Source organism: Cetorhinus maximus, chromosome 21 (assembly GCF_964194155.1).
Source record: "Cetorhinus maximus chromosome 21, sCetMax3.hap1.1, whole genome shotgun sequence".
NCBI classification, from domain to species: Eukaryota; Metazoa; Chordata; class Chondrichthyes; order Lamniformes; family Cetorhinidae; genus Cetorhinus; species Cetorhinus maximus.
The window spans coordinates 45,531,884-45,552,820 of record NC_135899.1 but is presented as its reverse complement, the minus strand read 5'-3'; the positions used below and the strand labels follow the sequence as shown (position 1 = coordinate 45,552,820).

Sequence of the window (20,937 nt, the reverse complement as noted above, 5' to 3'; positions counted from 1 at the left end):
CTTCCCTACTTTAATCTTCCATCCCCCTTGCAATAAAGGGCAACATTTCCTTAACCTTCCTAATTGCTTCCTGTACCTGTATGCTAACTTTTTGTGATTCATGTACAAGGCTACCCATGTCCCTCTACACTGCAGCATTCTGCAGTCTCTCTCCGTTTAAATTTTCTGCTTCTCTATTCTTCCTTTCAAAGTGGCCAACCTCACATTTTCCCACATTATACTCCATCAGCAAATTTTTTGGCTACTTGCTTAACCCATCTATATCCCTTTTCAGGCTCTTTGGGCTAGATTTTTGCCGATTCGGGAGTCCTTTAAAAATGGCGGGCAGGTCCCAATTCCGTGATTCATGAACCTGTGATTCAGGATTTCCGATTTTTGGCGGTGCTTTTTAAGGGTGCGGGCTGGTGTGGGTCATGAGCTCATACTGTGCACTCCCGACCTGGCTGGTTCCATTGCAGCTTGGCTGAGAGCCCGGAAATCAATTAGCCAGTTGAAACACCTGAGCCCCAGGGAAAAAATTGCTTGATCGACAACTCTGGCTCTCTGATTTATGCTGTCAATTTCACAAAGTTTATTTACACAAGATAAAGAGATTTCAAGTGCTTACGTTTTAAGCTAATGATATTTTAATGTGTCTAGGTTATTTACACTTTTATTGTGCTGCAGTAAAAATGAGTTTTTTTGGAAAGTGGAAAGCTATCAATGAATGACTTTATTAAAAACTCTTTTTAAACATCCTACTGTCACTATAGGGTTCATTGTTTCTATACAGTGTATTGTTGTTGAAGAGCGTGGAAGTGCCATAGTTTGGCATGGGGCATGAGGGAGCAATAGTGGGTAGGTGGGGGTCACACCTTGGGATGGGAGGGCATAGCTTGGCCATAGGGGGTGGGTGGGAGGCATGAAGTGGCATGGATGTGGGATGTGAGGGAAGTGGGCTGGACTGCTTCACTAATTATTTTAACTGGGACAAACTCCCACAGTATCAAGGTGGGCCTTTTAAAGAGCCCACCTCCGTACCTAGCAGCCCCGTGACGTTTTTCCTGAATCGGTTGACCCGACTGCAGCCTGCAACCGCCATCATCACCACCACCACCCCCATCCCCCCATCCCCCACCCCCGTCCCCCACAATGAGATTCCCATCCTTGCAGACACATTCTCCCAAGGTGGGCAGGCCAAGCTAGGAATTTTCCTAACTCCTACTACCTGCCTCAAGGATAAAAATCCAGCCCTTTTTATCCTCCTCAGTTTGCTTTCCCTATATAAACAGAAAATGCTGGAAAAGCTCAGCAGGTCTGACAGCATCTGTGGAGAGAGAAACAGAGTTAACGTTTCAAGTTCGTATGACTCTTCTTCAGAGCTTTGAAGAACAGTCATACGGACTTGAAGCATTAACTCTGTTTCTCTCTCCACAGATTCTGTCAGACCTGCTGAGATTTTCTAGCACTTTCTGTTTTTGTTGCAGATTTCCCGCATCCGTGGTGTTTTGTTTTTTCGTTCCTCTCTAACTTTGCATACAATACAGTTTGTCTCAACATCCAAGTCATAAATGTAGTTCGTAATTTGGGGGAAGGGAAAACTGGGCAGGGGGGTGGCATGGTGGAAAAAAACCTTGCGGGTCATCTCCAGTGGGCCCAGATGGCCTGTAAAGAATGTATCCCCACCTTCCCACCACCAGCCTGAACAGTAAAAAGTGCCAGGCTTCATACTTGGCACCAGAACTGTGGCAGAGGTGGGAAGAGGCCCTTAAGTGGTCATATGTGGCCACTTAAGGGTCTCAACAGGCCCATGATTGGGCACACTGCCCAATGGGCAGGTAGGCACTGGGAATGGTGCTCATGACATTGTGCCCAATTTTACACCACTCGTCCACCTGCCAACCCCTCCACCCCACATAGGGCAGTGTAAAATTCAACCATTGGGTATTCATGTGTGCCTGTTAATATGACTGGTAGAGCTCATTCTGAACAGTCTTGTTCTGCACAACTGATACCTACAATATTTGAGTCATATATTCAGCATGGTCAAGGGAACATACTCCAAAATGAACTGAAGGTTTCATTGTGACCGCAACACATTACCTCAAATTGATGTCTCTTTACACCTCTTTGGTTCATGAAGTGCGACATTTTAATTACTTTTTTCTTACTCATTATTATTTTATTAAACCTGATACCAATGATGGAAGCAATCACACTTCACAATGCACATTAAATACAAGTTAATAATGAGCAAGAAAGGAAAAGCACATGGGTGAACAGAATATATTACTGCAAAGGATTAATCTTGTGTTACCAATTAATGTACTGATTAATGAAGAGTAATTATACGATGGATAATTATAGGTCAGTTTTTGAAACCATTCAGTAATTACTTTGTAAATCATAATAAATGCCTCAATAGTTTATTTCTTGCTTAATTGTCAAATTAGGAAATATAAGGAAATACATGTTAGTAAGGGACTAGAGACTTACTGGCCCCTAGCCACCAATCACATTCCCCTGCTTGGCCACGGTTTGAGGTTGGACCAGACCATTTGCAACCTCGGTGTCTTATTTGACCCTGAGTAAAACTTTCAATCTCAATCCACGAGGCTGAGAGCTATGTTGATAGTAAGTTTATGGAGCTGATCACCATGCAGTTTAAGCCTGTGAAGGCTGAGAAGGAATAGTGACCACCAGACAATAGAGGAGGTACAGTAGGTAGTGCAGGAATCCGTTGAATTTTCATGAGGCAATACCCTTTAATTTTGAAAGTATGATTTCCCAATTTGCAACTGACTGAAAATTTTGCAATTTGAAATGAGACAGAACTACTTAAAAATCGAAGGCGATCTTCCAAGGTTAAGGTGGAAAAACAAACAAACCAGAGACTCATTGAAAAGTGTCACTGTCTAAGGAAGATACATTAAAATGCAAAGCGCTGGATATTGAAACAATGGCTGCCACAGACAAACCCACCCAAAACCCCTTGGAAATACATAATGGGTGAAGTATACTAGGCTGCAGCCACCGCAGAGAGTTTGCAAGGAAGTTTTCAGCATTGGAGACAGACTGAAAGCTGGACTCTCTCCCTCTTTTGGAACAAGTGTATTACCCAACTCAGAAGACACCTTTACTAGAAATCTATCAGTGAACCAAGATCTCGCAATAATAGCAACATCTTTTACATCTGACCACATCCATGAAACCAGCTAATCCAAATCAACCGTAATGTTTAAAGATATACGCCTCCAGGACCATCAAACTACACTTATCCATATAATCTTTCAACTTTTTTTTATTGGACCCTAACTTCCCTTATTTATGATACTTATGTGTGCGAGGCACCGCATTATTTTTTTCTAGAGTTTAGTGGTTAATAAATTTTCTCTTTATTTCAGAAAAATCTTGGCTAGAATTTTATGCTTTCAGAGCAGGGGCGCGGCGGTCCCAAATTCGCGCAAGAAGACGTCATCATGCCATCACGTGATATTATGGTCTTCGGGCACATGTGCCCACCGATAATTGAAGGGATAATTAACACGAACATATGTACAAAGAGCAGGAGTAGGCCATTCAGCCCCTCGAGTCTGCTCCACCTCTTAATAAGGTCATGGCTGATCTGATAATAACTTCAAATCTGCACCTCACCTACCTCCGATAACCTTTCACCTCCTTGCTTACCAAGAATATATCACCTTTGCCTTAAAAATATTCAAAGACTCTGCTTTCACTGCCTTTTCTGGAAGAGAGTTCCAAAGACTCACGACCCACTGAGAGAAAAAAATTTTGCCTCATTTCCATTTTAAGTGGACGACCCTCTACTTTTACAGAGTGACCCCTAGTTCTAGATTCTCCACAAGAGGCAACATCCTCTCCACATCCACCCTGTGAAGTCCCCTCAGCATCTTATATGTTTCAATCTTACTCTTCTAAACTCCAGCAGATAAAAGACTAGCCTCTCTAGCCTTTCCTCATAAGCCCATTCCAGTTATTAGTCTGGTAAACCTTCTCTGAATTGCTTCCAATGCATTTACATCCTTCCTTAAATAAGGTGACTAATACTGTATACAGTACTCCACATGTGATCTCACTAGTGCTCTGTATAACTGCAACATAACTTCCCTACTTTTGTATTCAATTCCCCTCACAATAATTTATAACATTCTATTAGCTTTCTAATTGTTGCTGTACCTGCATACTAGTCTTTTGCGATTCATGCACTAAGACACCCAGATGCCTCTGCATCTCAGAGCTATGCAATCCCTCTCCATTTAGATAATATGCCTCTCTTTTATTCTTCCTTCCAAAATGGTCAATTTCACATTTTCCCACATTTTACTCCATTTGCCACCTCTTTGCCCACTCACTTAACCTATCTATATCTTTTTGTAGCCTCCTTATGTCCTCTTCACAAATTACTTTCCTACCTATCTTTGTGTCATCAACAAATTTGGCAACCATCCCATCCATCTCTTCATCAAAGTCATTTATGTAAATTGCAAACAGGTGAGGTCCCAGCACTAATCTGTGGCACACCACTCATTACGTCTTGCCATCCTGAAAAGACCCCGTTATGCCGCCTTTCTGCTTCCTGTTAGGCAGCCAATCTTCTAACCATGTCAATATTTGAACCCCATACCATGAGCTTTTATTTTCCACAATAACCTTTGATGTGCCATTTCTGGAAATCTAAGTACAGTAAATCCACCAGTTCCTCTTTATCCATAGCACATATTACTTCCTCAAAGAACTCCAATAAGTTGGTTAAACATGATTTCCCTTTCACAAAACCATGTTGACTCTGTCTGATGACCTTGAACTTATCCAAGTGCCCTGCTACAGCTTCTTTAATAATAGCTTCTAACATGACAGGTGTTAAGCTAACTGGCCTGTAGTTTCCCGCTTTCTGACTCACTCCATTTTTGAGTAAGCCTATTAAAAAGGCAATTGCCTGGAATTTTACAAGGCCTGTGCAATTTAACACTTGGCATGTGAGCTTCTCAGCCAGGCGTCTATCACATTTTGAATTGAAGCTCAATCCAAGATGGGATGAAAGGCAACCAGATCTGTGACAATTTAAGTTTAGGTGTGAGTTTGTTGGAGGTGGTTTTCACACAGTTCATTGTATTTTCTGTGTTTCCTGGAGGGCTCTTTAGGTTACTTGCTTTCACAGAGGCTTTCTGCTGAATGGCCCTCCAGTGCACGATCCTGTGTCATCTATATTTCAGCAAATGATGATTGTCTACTTTGCTGGAGGGACCTCCTCCAAAGAGGAGGAATGGACCAGAAGGGAAAGGAGGCCTGTCCACAGGCAGCACAGGGTGCGACCTGTGGGAAGAGAGGCACAGCCAGAGGGGGTTCAGGGTCAGCAGGAAATGCAAGGCAGAAGGGTCCACAGAAGACACCATTAACGTGCAGCTAGAGCCTACAGGCAGCACACTAGCTACTTGGGCATGCCTGAGGTCCAGTGCCAAAGAAAGCTGTGCCTCTCGAGGGACACTCTGACCTCCATATGTCAGATGATTGGCCCAGAGATCGCCTCAAACTGTGTAGATGGCCGCCCAACCCAGTGGCTCTTAAGATTACAGTGGCCCTGAATTTTTTCACCTTCAGTTCTTTCTAAGGGTCAGTGGGTGATTTATGTGGTGTTTCCTAATCTGCTGCCCACAACTGCGTCAAGCTGGTCGCTGACGCTCTGTTCAGATGGGTCAGTAACTTCATTCATTCCGGACCGACAAAGCTTGCCAGGCTGAGAGCCAGTGTCTTTGCTGCAATTGCTAGGTTCCCCCACACCCATAGATTGCATGCATGTGGTTCCGCTGTCTGGAATGATCAGGAGGAGCACTTCAATATCCTCCAGAGCGTGTCTTGCTCGTCGTTGTGTGTTGTGCACTGCACAATCTGGCTCTGTTAAGGGGGTGATTCATTGGAGGATGAAGACAGCAAGGCAGTTCCACAAGTCGCAGAGGACGACTCAAGTGATGGGTCTGAGCAGGATCTGGACGAGACCCAAAGCAAGGATGTGGATGCAAAAGTGAGGAACCTCATGGGAGGCAGGGAGACCAGGGAGGTCTTGATTCAGTGTTCTTTCGGCTAGGCATCCAAGGCATGGCTTGAAAGTGAGGGCAAGTGTGATGCCACCTTACTGAATGTTCCTGATGAGGCCATCCTGTCATCCTTATCTCAAGTAACAACCTCTGAAATAAATTTTGCAACCCTTCCCATCTGTCACAAGCCACTCCCATGCCCATCACCTATGAAAAACATGAAGCACAATCAGGCCATGACACATAATGAGATCTTTATATGATGGTCCCATTAACACAATTCATACATAGTAGACGTATGAGCTAAAGTTATATCACCCGTGACAACCCCTCATGTGTTTACAGTCCCTTTAACTTTTGCTTGCGAGTGCTGCATCTTGGTTCCCCCCCCCATCCCCACCTCTCCCTGCCATCCCTTGCTGGCAGCGGCATTAGAGGCAGCCTGCTGACTCTGATGTCCTGTCAGCCTTGATGACCTTGGCGGCCATCCACTGGCCGACAGAGTCTGTGCAGGCACCGCCTGGGAGGGAACGTCCAGTGCCATGGCTGGGCACGGCTCAGTCGCGACAACTGACGGCCTCATCACATGCAATGGGCACTGGTAGAGGGGCGGAGGAGCTGCTGTCTTCATCCGGAGCTCCCTGAGAGTAGTCCACAGATGCCAACATGCAGCTCGTCCACCAGCTTCAGGTTGGTTTGAACCTTCACGCTCACCATTGATGGGTGGGCACCTAGCATAATAACTAAGTGCCTCATCCAGCTCTCACACTGGCAGTGACCTGCTGAGGTCATTGCCAGTGTGAGGGTTTGCAAGCCCGAGTGCAACCCCAGAAATCCTTGATTCTGCTTGTGAATCGCCACTCCCTCTATGGAGGAGGCTATGTGCTCAGAGCTGCGGGTCAATGCAGTGTTCACGCTCCGCATGAGCTCCTCCAAGTCAGAGACCCTGGCACGCAGACCCTCAGGGATCTCCGCCTGATCTTCCCACACAGCCTGCTGGACATGCAGCATTTGCCACCTGACGGATGACTGCAGATGCTCATCACCTGCCTTAGACTCAGGATGGTCCTGGTCTCCAGCAGTCCTCCAACTGCCAGTGCCCTCAGCACTCTCTACCTTTGCCAGCTCCAGATGCAAGTGTGATGCGCCCTTACCACTGTGCACTACCATCTGAGCCTACATACTATTACCCACTGACATGCCTGTGTCTGTGCTGGTGTTTGGTTTGGAGAGAGGATGTGACGCAGGTGCTTCTGTCCACAGGTCCTCCTTGGAGGGTCAATGGAGGGCCCTCAGGTTCTCTCTGGTGTCGTGAGGGTGGCACATTTGAAGGAGGAAGAGAATATATCAGTTGATAACATCATTAGAAAATGACTCTGCATGCGTGATGGTTGCTTATCATATGGACAACTGCCTCACTGAGGCATTGTGATTGGATGAGCAATGGGAACTCTTAGTTTGAACTTCTCATTGGAAAAACCACAACCCTTCATCTCTTACACACTCCCCCAGTATCTCACCTGTCCACTGGACTCTTACCTTCCTCCGAGACCCCTGCCTCTCTGTGACCTGTGGACCTAGCTCCACGCTGGCATTCTATGTTGAGGGCGTCCATCTCAAACTTTGAAAGGATCGGGAGGTTGGCCACACTACCACCTGTTTGTGTGCGCTCCTGCACATTATGGCTTCTCTTCTCCTCCACGAACAGAAGTGCTTTCATTAATCCGCACTCTAACTGCCATAGCATGCTAACTTCACTCCCCCACCCCAGGATATCTAGGTTGAGATGCCCATCAGATTGGCACACCTCATCCTTGTACATACCCAAGCCAAGCAGGCACATCTCCCAACCTTGACCGACACAGAGACATGTGCCATTTGGCACTCTGCACCTCACGCCCCTGAGCACCACGAAGAACAGCCACCCTTCAGGACATCTATATGCAGTTTCACGCCAAGTTGGTATTCACCCTTGTGGAGCGCAGGAGATCATCGAACCTTTTCCAGCACTGGATCCATGTGCAGCGGACAATACCATGCCCGCTCGCCATGGCAACTACCTCTGCCCAGGCCTTCTTCGTTTGGTGGGGTGGCCTCCTCTTGCCATCCTGCAGCACGAGGATCTCCGGCTGGGCACTCACTGCCTCCAGGAGAGCGCGCCGGCAGTCGTCAGGTGAGGGGCAGAGTTCCCTCCTGTCAATTCAAAATGCTCCAAGTCTCTCTTGAACAGCGCCCTGAGGCTCCTCATCATCCCGTGGCAGCCTTCAGGGAGCTACGTGTGCCGCTTTTAAACACCCCTTTGGGTCTCCATTGGATCCGGTGCCCGCCATGCTTTCGCCCTGGCCGGCAGCGCTGAGCCACTGTCAGTGTGCCTTTCATGCTGGCCAGCCCTTAATTGGCCAGCCAGCATAAAATCAGGTTTGGCTTGCAAACATGGGCGGGAGCAGATATCGCTTCCGCTTCTGGGCTCGCCGATCGCACTTGCATGTGTGTGCAAAATTCAGGCCCTTGTTTGATTGGCTCCTTATTGCTCACTGCATAAATAGTTAAATACATTTTGATTTGGAAAGGGCATATCCTCGTGAAGAAGAAGCTTAAACTTTTGTTGTGACCAACTGAGGAGGCTGAATAGAGGGGAGCCAGTTCACCCCTCACCTGGTCAAATAAAATGTATCTCGCTGTTCGATATTTGGCTCTGTGGAGTGCAGCCAGGGACAAATCCAAAGGACCATGGCTGGCTCAGCTGTGCAGTGGGGGGATAGGAAGTTTGGGGAAGCAATAGTAATTAGGAATTCTGTAGCTATGGGAAAAACAGGTATTATTGCAGCTGGAGACGATTCTAGGACAGTATGTTGTCTCCCTGGTGCCAGGGTCTAGGATGTCACTCAGTGCTGCAGAACCTTCTCAGGGGGCATGGTGAACAGCCATCAATCGTGGTCTATACTGGTACCAATGAAGTAGATGGAAAGAGGGATGAGGTCCTGCAGGCAGATTGTAGGGAGCTAGGAAAGAGACTAAGAAGCAGGAGCTCAAAGGTATTAATCCCTGGATTATTTCCTGCGCCACCCATTTGTGAGTGTAGAAGCAGGAGCATACATTAATGCACGGCTGGAGAGATAATGCAGGAGGGAGGGTTTTCGATTTTTTGTACATTTGACCTGGTTCTAGGGGAGATGGGACCTCTATAGATCGGATGGACTGCATCTCAAAAGGGCTGGAATCAATGTCTCTTGGGACGGTTTGGTAGCGCCTTTGAGAAGGATTAAATCAATTTGGCAAGGGTATGGGAACAAGGACCTGGCATTTGACAGGAGATCAATGTGCACAAAGGATTGGGAAAAACAGGTAGCACTAGAATAAGAAATAGTAAGGTAATCGGTGGGGTCAAACTAAGAGGAAATACTGCAAGATCTGATTCAGGGTTACAGTGCACGTATTTCTTTTATTAGTTCATAAGATGGGGACATCGATTGGTAAACCAGCATTTATTGCCTACCTCTAATTGACCTTGAGAAGGTGGTGGTGAGAGGCTTTCTTGAGCCACTGCAGTCCATGTGGTGTAGCCCAGAACGAAAGAACAGTTAAAACTGGGAAATAAGAATACTGGTCTGAATTGGTCTTGTATACTTCAAAATGGAACACCATAAAAACTGGGAAATAAGAGTTCTGGTCCAAACTGTTTTTTCCTTCTGGGAGATACATCCACAGTGCTGTTTGGGAGGGAGTTCCAGAGTTTTGACCCAGTGACAATGAAACAACAGTGATATATTTCCAACTCAGGATGATGTGTGGCTTGGAAGAGAACTTGCAGATGGTGGTATTCCTATGTCTCTGCTACCCTTGTCACTCTAGTTGGTAGAGATCGTGGGTTTGGAAGGTACTGTCGAAGGAGCCTTGGTTAATTGCTACAGCATATCTTGTAGATGGCACACACTGGCAGAGGGAGTGAATGTTTAAGGTGGTGCATGGGGTGCCAGTCAAGTGGGCTGCTTTGTCCCGGATGGTGTCAAGGTTCTTGGGTGTTGTTGGAGCTGAACCCATCCAGGCAAGTGTGCAGTATGCCATCACAGTCCTGACTTGTGTCTTGTAGATGGTGGACAGGGTTTGGGGAGTCAGGAGGTGAGTTACTCTCCAGAGAATTTCAGCTTCTGATTGCTCTTGTAGCCACAGTATTAATGTGGCTCGTCCAGTTGAGTTTCTGGTCAATGGTAAACCCCGGGATGTTGATAGCTGAGAAGATGAAATGCCTTGTGATGGAAGTCTCGAATCGAATGAACTCTGTAGCAGACACAGTGAACGGATTTCCCCAGTGCAGGGTGGCATGCTGGGGGCAGACACAGAAAAGTAGCAAGTGCCATATCATGATAGCTCCCCAATGCTGTCCCATTGCCAAGGACATTTCCCAGCAGTGCAACTGGATGCAGATTGACTGCACAACAAATGGAGGTTGGCAGCTCATTTAAATAATTAAATTCTCTATTAAGGGCTATCTTCTCTGCCACATGTGGAAGCTGCCAGCTTCACTGGAAGGTGGAGCCACCCTGCATTTGTCCAGGGCGCCATTGGAGCTGGACACCCCATGCCCCAACGAGGGGGCAACAGGCAGGGAAGGCTGCCCCTATGACCCCAATGGGCTTTCTGAAGGGCCCAGCCTGCTTTGCCCCTCTGATTTTAATTTTCTTGCTTACCTCTCAGAGAGCGCCCCCATGAAGAGGATTTTTTCTTCGTCAGGCATGTTCAACAGGGAAGGTTGGGAAGCTGAATATTGCTTGCGATCAGGGCCATACTGCGATTTCACACTGGCGGGCCAGTTAAGGCCTGCCCAGCGTTAAATGTGTGTGGTAGCGCTCAGCACTGTCTGTTTGGCAGGGGGGAGGAGGGTGAGCGCGAACTTTGCGCATGCACGCAGGTGTGCGCAGGAAAAGCTCCCTGAGACACAGAGCTGCCTCAGGGAGATGAACAGTTTAAAACGTTAAAAATGAAGATTTTAAAAATGTTATAAAACATGTCCCCTCATGTGACTCTGTCATATGAGCAGGGACATGTTATTAATTAAATGTTTTAATTTTTATTTAATTTTTAATTGCTGTTGGAAACCTCATCCTGCCTGCGGATGAGATTTCCTAAAATATGCAAAGGCCGCTTGGCCTTTTTGCCTGCCCGCCAGCCATAAGATTGGACAGGCAGCAAAAAAATTATTTAAATTACCTTTCAAATGGCCCTAATACGCCTTTTAATTGTCAGCAGGTGCGCTGCCAGCTCTGGTGTGCACCCATTGACCAAAATATTGCGCAAGTGCACGATGACATTGGGGCGCTCGCCCAACATCACTGCGCGTCATTTTATGCTGTGTCGGGTCGGGCGCACACCCGCCCGACGAGCTAAACATTCTGGCCCATGTTGAGGAGCCCTCTCATTCTCCAACCCGCCTCAGCAGTAGCCACCTCTTCCAATGGGGCTGCCAAGGCAACAGAGCTACTGGCCCTTTGATTTGACCAACAGCATTTATATTCCAAATGCCATCTTTAACTGGATGGCAAGACAACTAATTAAGAGGCCCCTTCCAGTAAGATTGCTGAGCCAGCCCGACTACTGGTATTTATGAGCTTGAGTCTCCCATTTGGTCCTGATATTGAGGTCCTAAAGCCCCTGATAAAACCCTCCCCAATAATTCTACACCTGATTACCAACTCATGCAGGTCTGCAGCATTCTGAGGCATGGTTGACTGAGTAGCCGGCGAAGCTCGTTAATGGGACTTGGAGAGGGCTGAGATTCTTTCCACACGACTGCAGATATCTGAGAAACCCAATGTCTGAAGCCTTGGCACTTACTACTTTGCACCTAACCTAACCTGGTGTTAGGTGGGATGTATACTTATGGAGGAGATTTGCACTTGATAATGGCAACGTTACTTTTATTGATTTCTCAGTAGATTGGTTTGGACACTTAAATATATTGAGGTCTTTGCAAGCCAGACCAACAAAATGGTTTTAACTTAGATGTGCATTTACCATTGATTGCATTGCTATGTTTTTATTGATTTCTCAACTCGTGATTTCATGTGCTAATTTAGAGCCACACTTTTCTCAGCATGACCCTTGAGAATTATCATTAGAACAGTCCATATGAAAAGCGGGAAGCAGTATTGTCTTGATAGATGTTGAGTGCAGGCTCAAATTTTCAACCCTTTGGCTCTGGGAACTGTTACCTGTCAAAATTGTATCTGAGAGAGATAACTTATATCATAAATAGGTGATAAATCTTTCCTGTTTAACAGCAGTAACAAGTTAATAGTGAAAAGGCATTCTGATGAATTGTTAACACATAGTCCTAACTCCTATAAAGTGAGATAAATGTTCACATATCAGTGTATCTAAGTCCTCCCTTCTTCCTCTGCTGCCTGCTTATCACTGTTGGTCAGAGGCAACCTGGGAGCAGATGTTTGTTCAAAATCTCATCACCAATGACGTTACAAATTCAGAATGCTGTCCACATGCTGGCTTCGATTAGTAACTTTAATGCAAAGGCGTGATGAAGGAGGAGTTACTGAAAACCATCAACAAGTGTAGTCAGTTCACTCTTTACAATATTGAGAGCATGTGAAGGTTCAGCATGATACATTTTACTGTCAATGTTTTCACTGAACATTCTTTAGGTATACATCATTGGTCCAATTCCCTGGATGCTTCTACCAGCTTGGCACCTCGCCATGGCTGAGTTTCTGAACGCTGCAGCCGATAAAGATGATGGGAGGTTATAATTTATAAATATTAGTAAATTATGCCATAATTTACCATAACAGCTTCTCCATAGGCTCTTCACTAATAGAACACATTCAGAAAATCAGTTGAAATTTTCACACTTTAGCATAATGAATGAAAGATAAACACACTGCACAGTTGCATAATTGCCAGGCATTAAACAGCCACAGTATGTTGTATACAGTATGTGTTCCTCTCTCCACAGATTCTGCCAGATGTGCTGACTTTTTCCAGCAATTTTTGTTTTTATTTCAGATTTCCAGTATCTGAAGTATTTTGCTTTCAACAGTATATTCTATTGTTCACAGCAGCTGGATTTTTAGCCACTGAGAAACATTTTTAAAATGTATTTATTGAGTAAATTATATCTCAAAGTGCTTTGTAACCAATGAATTAGTTTTGAAGTGTATCACTGTTTTGCACAGGCACATAGCAAAGCCCACAAAAAGCAATACGATAAATGCCCATTTAATCTATTTTGATATTGTCAGTTGATAAATTTTGGCCTAGATAATGGTCTTGCTCTTTGAACAGTGCCAAATAGGATCTTTAGTGTTCGCCTCATTGAAAGGACCTATTAGTCCCAATTCCCTGCACTTTCCCTATAGCCCTGCAACATTATCCCTTCGACATAAAATTATAAAATAATTCATAGAAATAAATATCATAGAGATGGCAGGCAGGCCTTTTATTTAACAGCTCTGGGAATGTGAGACTTAGGCATTATTGCACTAATGTGTCAGTGTAGATAATGGGATTGAGTTTTCATGGGGGTTCTCCCAATCATCTGCTAGAACTCCAGCAGAAGAATTGTGGCAGCCATGGAGAAGTAATGTGTATGCTGTTTTTTCAAGATTTCTGTGGGTCATCCACCAAAGTTATGATGGACAATCGTAAGAACTCCTGTGTAAATTCTACTCGTATGTTCTAAAATTCTGGATTAACTATTTAACACTATTTAAAACTATTAGAACTATTTTAAAAATCTAGAAAATGCATTCAGTTATTTTCAGTTGTGACTCATGTGCAACCCATCTAACATGACTAGCTGCTGTCTAGAGTTTGAATCTTTTTTTACAGAAATTATTAACACAGTGTCATGTCCATAAGACATGAAGGAGATCATAAACTGTGTAAATCAAACATTACTTTCTGTTTATTTAAAAATGGACTTTGCTGGACCAAAAATATGGCTACTATAGGTTACATGATTTCGAAGTTGGCTACATTTCTGGAAACTTCCAATATCAATTACAGGACAAAGCTCAATTTTCATCCTTGTGGAATCTCACACCTATCAATGTGTGGACCCACTACAATCAATGAAACAAGGTAGCATCAGACAGTCTGTCTCCCCAGCCTGGATTTATAACAAAGTAAGAACCATTGAAACTTATTATAGCTGCAGAGGCACTAATAGCCACCATTGATCTCCTAAGGTGAACAATGGATTTTGACCAGAGACATAGCAACTGATTGTTAACCTGAAACAGACACATCAATGGGCAATACCACATGACCTAAGCTCCTTTGGCCTTTGGAACATTTTAATACTACATTCTCTGACTCCCAAGCCAATCTGCTATGAATATCCAGCCTGTCAACACCAAAGCAGGGCTCCAGGCTGATAGCAGAGCCTCAAGTCCAAAACTCCTCAAAGCCTAGCTCTCTGGAACATTCCTGCCATCGCCTGTAGAGCGGACCAAATCTCTGTATACCAACCTCATCTTTCTGCATCATCACCAACTTTGAAGGAATTCAGCAACTGCTGATTTCAGCTAGCTGAACCCGCCAGAACTTTAACTCCTACACGAAGGAACCCCCACTGGACTCTGACATTCACGTAAATGAATATCCATATCTTTGGGTTTTTTTGTTTTAATTGTTCCTAGTTGTAAAATTCCTTTCTTTCCTATCTCCTTCTTGTGTGCTTGTGTATGTAGTTGTGATGACCACCCCCCATGTTTGAATGTATGAATAAACAGTTCTTCCGATTTAACCCTAAAGAGAATTTGCTGCGGGTCACTTTAAAATTGACTTCACAAACAGAGTGCTTGGGGAGACCCACCATGACCTATTTCAAAAATTAAAGTGCCTCCACTTATGGGCAGATGGCAAGAAAAATAAAAGAGTTCAGTTGGTCTCTCTCCCCTGTCTGTAACAATAGTTACAATATATTGGTGTGCATAGCAGAAAGGAGGATGATGTACTAATTTAGCATCCTTTCACTGGAGGCAGGTGGGTATAAAACTTGCCTAAATAGCTTGGAAGGAGCATAACCTGAGTTTGGTAGGCTCAAATCAATTTTTAATCGGAAGAAACAGTTGTTAAAATAGGTCGGAAGAGGTCTGACCGCATTGATACCTTCTTTGGATGATTTTATGGACCCTAACATGGAATATTGCTGATAACAATGTGGATCATAGAATTAGCTGCAGAAGTCTGCATGCCCAGTTTGGGACTCTGAATTTTTCAAGGATCTTTTTTTAGATTTGAACCTTGAATTTTCAAGGTAAATGGTTCCATGTCGGGTAACACAATTTTGAAGAGGTACCTTTTCCAATAGCACAGCTCGTGCACACAAAAAATTTGAGCATGAAAAAATTTGTTCAAGAGGACCCAAGGGTGTTGATTATAAAGTTCATTTTATGTCTTACTACCATGCTTTACAATGCATTTTCAAAAACATGTTATTTCCTGTTGTATTGCCCACATATTTTGCATTGTAAGACTATTGTTTATCACGCCTTTTTCAACAACAGTTTTACTTCCAGCTGCTATTGCCTTGAAGCAGGTAACTTACTCAGAATGAGAATCTCTTTCGGGTCTCCAATGATACCACGGATTTGAAAAATAAAGGTAAGTTCATTCAGGGATAAGAAAGGCAAGCAATTAATTTTCAGGGATGAAGTCTTTTCCAGGCGATCTGAACAGTCCTATCTGAGCATTGAGAGCAGACCTATCTTTGCCACTTCTGCTTCATAATGGCCCCAACCTGTGTCTTCCACCACAGGAACCACTCTTCCTATGGCTATGCAGATGACCACAGAATCAAATTTCTATGTCACAAATTTCATCCAAGCCTCCCGTGAGGTAACACTTTAATCACTGGGAAGTGTTAGGGCCATGTGAGGAGGGGTAAAGATCACTCCTCTAGGTTTACACTCCAAGTCAGACCATAACGGGGTTTATTTTGTGAATTTAGAGAGGATGAAGGTATTTACTCAATGTCTGCTTAACAGTTTTCGTGCTAGTTGAAAAGAAACTAGTCTGTTAGGCTTTCTTGAGTTTAATGCAAAAACTGGTTACATTTTATTGAGTTAAAAAGTTAAAAACTCACCCAGGAAAAGATATAAAAAATATTTTAAAAGGCAAACCGCACCTTGATCTTTGCAACCCACATTCACACACACAAGCATCCAAAATTTAAAAGTGATTCTGTAGGTAATTACTTTGTTAGCCAAATAAAAATTCAATGCTGAAATGTATAAGAAAAATGAGAGTTCACTGCTTATGAGTCCTTGACTGCAGCAGAAGTTTCCCCAAGGCGATCTTCAGATTTCAGGAATTGAAACTCATGCATAATTGCAATTTCCTGAGACAATTTCTTTTTAAAATGTAGCCCATCTTATCAAAAAGTTGATGATTTTTACAGCTGGATTTCCTTTCAATGAAAAATTCTCCTTCTCTGTGCTGGATTTTTAATTTTAAAAGAGATAGAGCCTTGACTTGAGGGAGAAGGGAAGGGGGAGAATATTACTACTGTTCCACTGGCATGTTTTTCCAGGCTATTTTTTTAGCAGCTTGCACACTGTTTTCAAAAGAGATTTCAAAAGTGGTTATTCCAGTCACATGATCCTCTCTCCCTATAATGATTTGCGAAGGTATTTGCTTAGGTGATGTCTAAACCAACTATGGATTTTGTTTCATGGCCAAGGTGATTAGATTCTGTAATGTCCCAGCCATTAACCCCTGCATATCCATTATCTGTCTTGATGAGATAGGCAGGACACCTTTTCAAATGTTACTATTTTCCTAGTAGATTTTCTGCCTCCACTTGAGAGGTAGCCTTATAGATGTGAAAATATAAGGTCAGTGCAGTTTCAGTAAATCTTTTGAAGTAATTCCTGACATCAGCAGGTTTTCAATTCCATAGAAGGATGTTGTGGCATGTCTGAATTATAATTCACATTAGAATGTTCTGGAAACTGGTCAATTTGCATTGCCAGATATCAGGTGACTTGTGGCAGCCATCCAAAGTCAGTGTATTTTTTCCTTTTAAAAGTCCCTTTTAAACAGTTCAATGTATGTTTGATCAGCCAATGAAATTACAGAATGATATCACTCATGCACAAGTCACATCATCGTGGCACAAGTAGGTAACCAAAGAAGATAAAATAGTACTTTTATCTCACAACAAAATTCCCAAAAGTTTTCATAGACATGCACTAAGCCACATGTGGGTCTCTCAGCCTCTACCGCTGATCATATGGCCTGAATGAACAGGAAAAATTTTAATTCATTTAATGTTGTCTCGGACCATATAACAGAATAATGTTCATGTCCCCATCAGAGTATTGGTGGAACATACCATTTGCTCAAAGAAAGAGTCAGTTTATTGGTGGAATTTTATTTATAACCCTGCCAAAATCTCAGAGATAATAGCTGTATGCTACATATTTGCCATCTAGAAATGATGCAGCTGGGAGATCAGGACTTCCAGTCACAACCAAAGGAGGATGAGGAAGAAGAAATAGATGAAAGTTATCTTCGGCTAGTAGCCTCATGTATCAGCCATTAACTAACTTGACCTTTACTTAAACGATTCAGTCACCTATTACACTAACAGTGCTTTACCTCCACTATTGAGCATGCCAATTGTTCCATCAGCAGTCCTTGTGAAATAAGGGGTGTCGGAAAACAGCGCAAGTGGAGAGGCATTCGGAAGATTGAAAACAACATGAGAGAAGAGGCAGTCAGGAGATTGAAAACAGAGAGCAGAGAAGCAGTCCGAATATTGGAAACAGCGTAAGTGGAGAGCCAGTTGGGAGATTGAAAGCAGCGTGAGAGGAGAGGCAGTCAGGAAGTTGAGGACAGCGTGAGTGGAAAGGCATTCAGGAGTCTGAAAACAGCGCAAGTGGAGAGGCAGTCAGTAGATTGAAAACAGCATGAGAAAACAGAGAGTGATATCAAAGCAGAGAAGCAGTTTGATTGGTTGGAAGAGATTGGTTGGTGAGTATCTCATAAGTGCTCAGGGCTGGAGAGGAACTTGCAGTGGGAGCAGACATTGTGATCCATGTCAGCACCAACGACATAGGTAGGACAAGGTAAGAGGTTCTGCATAGTCAGTATGAGGAGCTAGGTACCAAATTAAGAAGCAGAACCTCAAAGGTATAATCTCTGGATTATTACCTGAGCCACATGCAAATTGGCATAGGGCAAAGAAGATTAGAGAGATGAATGCATGGCTCAAACATTGGTGTGGAGGAAGTGGGTTCCGGTTTGTGGGACACTGGCACCAGTACTGGGAAAAGTGGGGGCTGTACCGTTGGGACGGTCTACACCTGAACCATGCTGAGACAAGTGTTCTTGTGAATTGCTAGGGAAGTAGAAAGGGTTGTAAACTAATTCATGGGGGCAAGGGGTCAAATGTGAGAAGATGTGATAGATTAAATAGTAGAGACAAGGTAAGAGAGGGAGGTATTAAATTGGGAAATGGCAAGCAGAGCATGACAGGAAGAGATAGAATGTAGAAGTCTTTAAGTGTAAACCAATGGATAAGGCTAGAGGTTACAAAAATAATAAAAGGATAAAACTTAAGGCTCTGCATCTGAATGCACGAGGCATTCGAAACAAAACAGATGAACTAATTGTGTAAATAGAGATAAATAAGCTTGATTTAATAGCCATTACAGAGACATGGCTACAGGATGGGATAGATTGGGATCTGAACATAGAAGGGTATGTAACTTTTGGGAAGGATAGGAAGTGAGGAAAAGGTGGAGGGGTGGCTCTTTTAAGTAAAGATGACATTAATACAATAAAGACGGATGGCCTAAGTGCAAGAAACCAGGATATAGAAGTGGTTTGGGTAGAGATGAGGAATGATAAAGGCAAGAAGTCACTTGTGGGTGGTGTATAGGTGCCCTAAAAGTAATCACATGGCAGGACGGGGTATCAAAGAAGAACTTGTCAGAAAGGTACGGCAAATATCATGGGGAATTCTAATCTATTTATAGACTGGAACAACCAGATGGACAAAGGCAGCCTAGTTGACAAATTCATATCATGTTTTCAGGATAATTTCTTAGATCAGCCCATTCTGGAATGCACTACCTGAAAGTGATGGAGGCTGATTCAATCATGATTTTCAAAAGGCAATTGACATTTGTAAGGCTGCATGGAAAGGACAGGGGAGTAGTACTAGCTGAGTTGATCTTGAAGAGACCTAGCATGGACTCAGTAGGTCGAATTGCCTCCTTCTGTGTATTAATCATTTTTATGATTTTGCGATATTCTCTCCATCACTAAGAGCACCTACTTCCATCCCTTCCATCTTTGTTATACAGGTCTTCTATTGTGTTGCTTCAGCTCCTCTTCTGCTGAAAATCTCATCCATGCTTTTCTGACCTCCAGACTATTCCAATGCTCTCCTGGCTAGTCTCCCATCTTAGACCCTTTGTAAATGACATCCAAAGCCCTGCTGCCCATACTTGTGCAATATCCTGTTCACCCATCATCCCTGTGCTTGCTGATCTACTTTGGTTGCCAGCTCAAACACAGTACAGATTTAAAATTCTCAACCTTGTGTTCAAATCCCTCCATGGCCTCATCCCTCCCTATTTCTGCAACCTCCTTCAGCCCTATAACCCTCCAAGCTCTTAGAGTTCATCCAGTTTGTCAAGGGGTGCTCCTGAGAGATTTGCAAGGTCATTAGACGGCTCTGCAGCTCCTGGTAGCCTTTCTGCAAGTGTGCTAGCTACGTAAGATGGTTTCAGGGATTGGGGCCTACAGTAATGTGGATCGATTGGAGAAGCTGAGGTTATTTTTGTTAGAGAAGAGCAGTTTGAAATAATGGGGAGGTGATGGCATAGTGGTATTGTCACTGGACTAGTAGCCCAAAGACCCAGGGTAATGCTCAGGGCTCATACAATACTTGTTCAGTCATTAGATCATGCTGCATCTCCTGGCAGCATTTCTCACTGAGTACGATCTACTTTCTGCTGCCTGCTCCTTTCCACATTTTCAGCCCTTGAAGGATTTGGCTGATTGAACCATCAACCTAACTTACCTCTGGTCCCTCCTGTCATGATCCAGCCACTGAAATGTCATGCAACATGTGGAAGAATCTGAGAAGAGGTCCTTGGGCACTGTGAGGAGCCTAATATCTGGCATCAAATTTCTCCCAACTCAGCTCAAGAAGCTCCTTCTATACACTGATCCTATGAAGCTGTCACCCATCAGTCGTAGAATGAAAGAACATACGGTTCTGGTTCCACAGCTACCAACCACATTTCCTTCTCAGTAGAAGTTTGTTTATTGATGCTTCTACTATCCCTTACTCTTTGAGTGCCCGTGGGGAGATATCTCTGAGCTTGTATCTGTGCAAGATGCACTGCTAGACATCTCTTGTTGTGATGCAGTGGGGTCTTGAACATCACTGGCGCCTTTGACTTCATTTTGGGAAATTCCTGCGCAAATAGGAAATGAAAATGTGTAACAATGGAACCTGTGAAAATGCTTTTCATATGTGCCAAGACATTGTGCCAAACTACCCAGCTGCAGATTGTTCTAACAATCAAGTGTGTGGTTGGCATTATGGTTAAAGCAAGAAGATTACTCTCAGCTTTACATTCTTGGTGAGGTTGAACCTCATTTACTTCAGCTCTTCCAATCAAAACTAGAACACAAGGCTACCATGGCCAACAGGCTATGGACAAATATAAGTGTTCCGCTAGCCAATGGATCAGGGCAAAACAGTCTATCCTTACCACACATGGTGAAGAATGATAGTATGAGTCAACTAATAGAACAGGACATTGTAAACTTTCCCACCCTTAAATATAGCAGATCCAGCACATGAGTGTAAGAGACAAAGATGAAATGTTTGCAAGCAGTGGCAGTAGTGTGTACCATCTAAAAG

The 20,937-nt window shown here is 43.8% G+C and overlaps 1 protein-coding gene across 1 annotated transcript in view; it reads left to right on the top strand.

Moving 5' to 3' along the window:
- The window catches only part of adgrb2 (adhesion G protein-coupled receptor B2), a 1,091,625-nt gene that overhangs the window by 650,108 nt on the left and 420,580 nt on the right, over positions 1-20,937 (top strand). Inside the window, exon 17 of the mRNA XM_078566906.1 lies at positions 17,995-18,008. Coding sequence (XP_078423032.1) covers positions 17,995-18,008 — 14 coding nt within the window. The remainder of the gene's footprint in view (positions 1-17,994; positions 18,009-20,937) is intronic.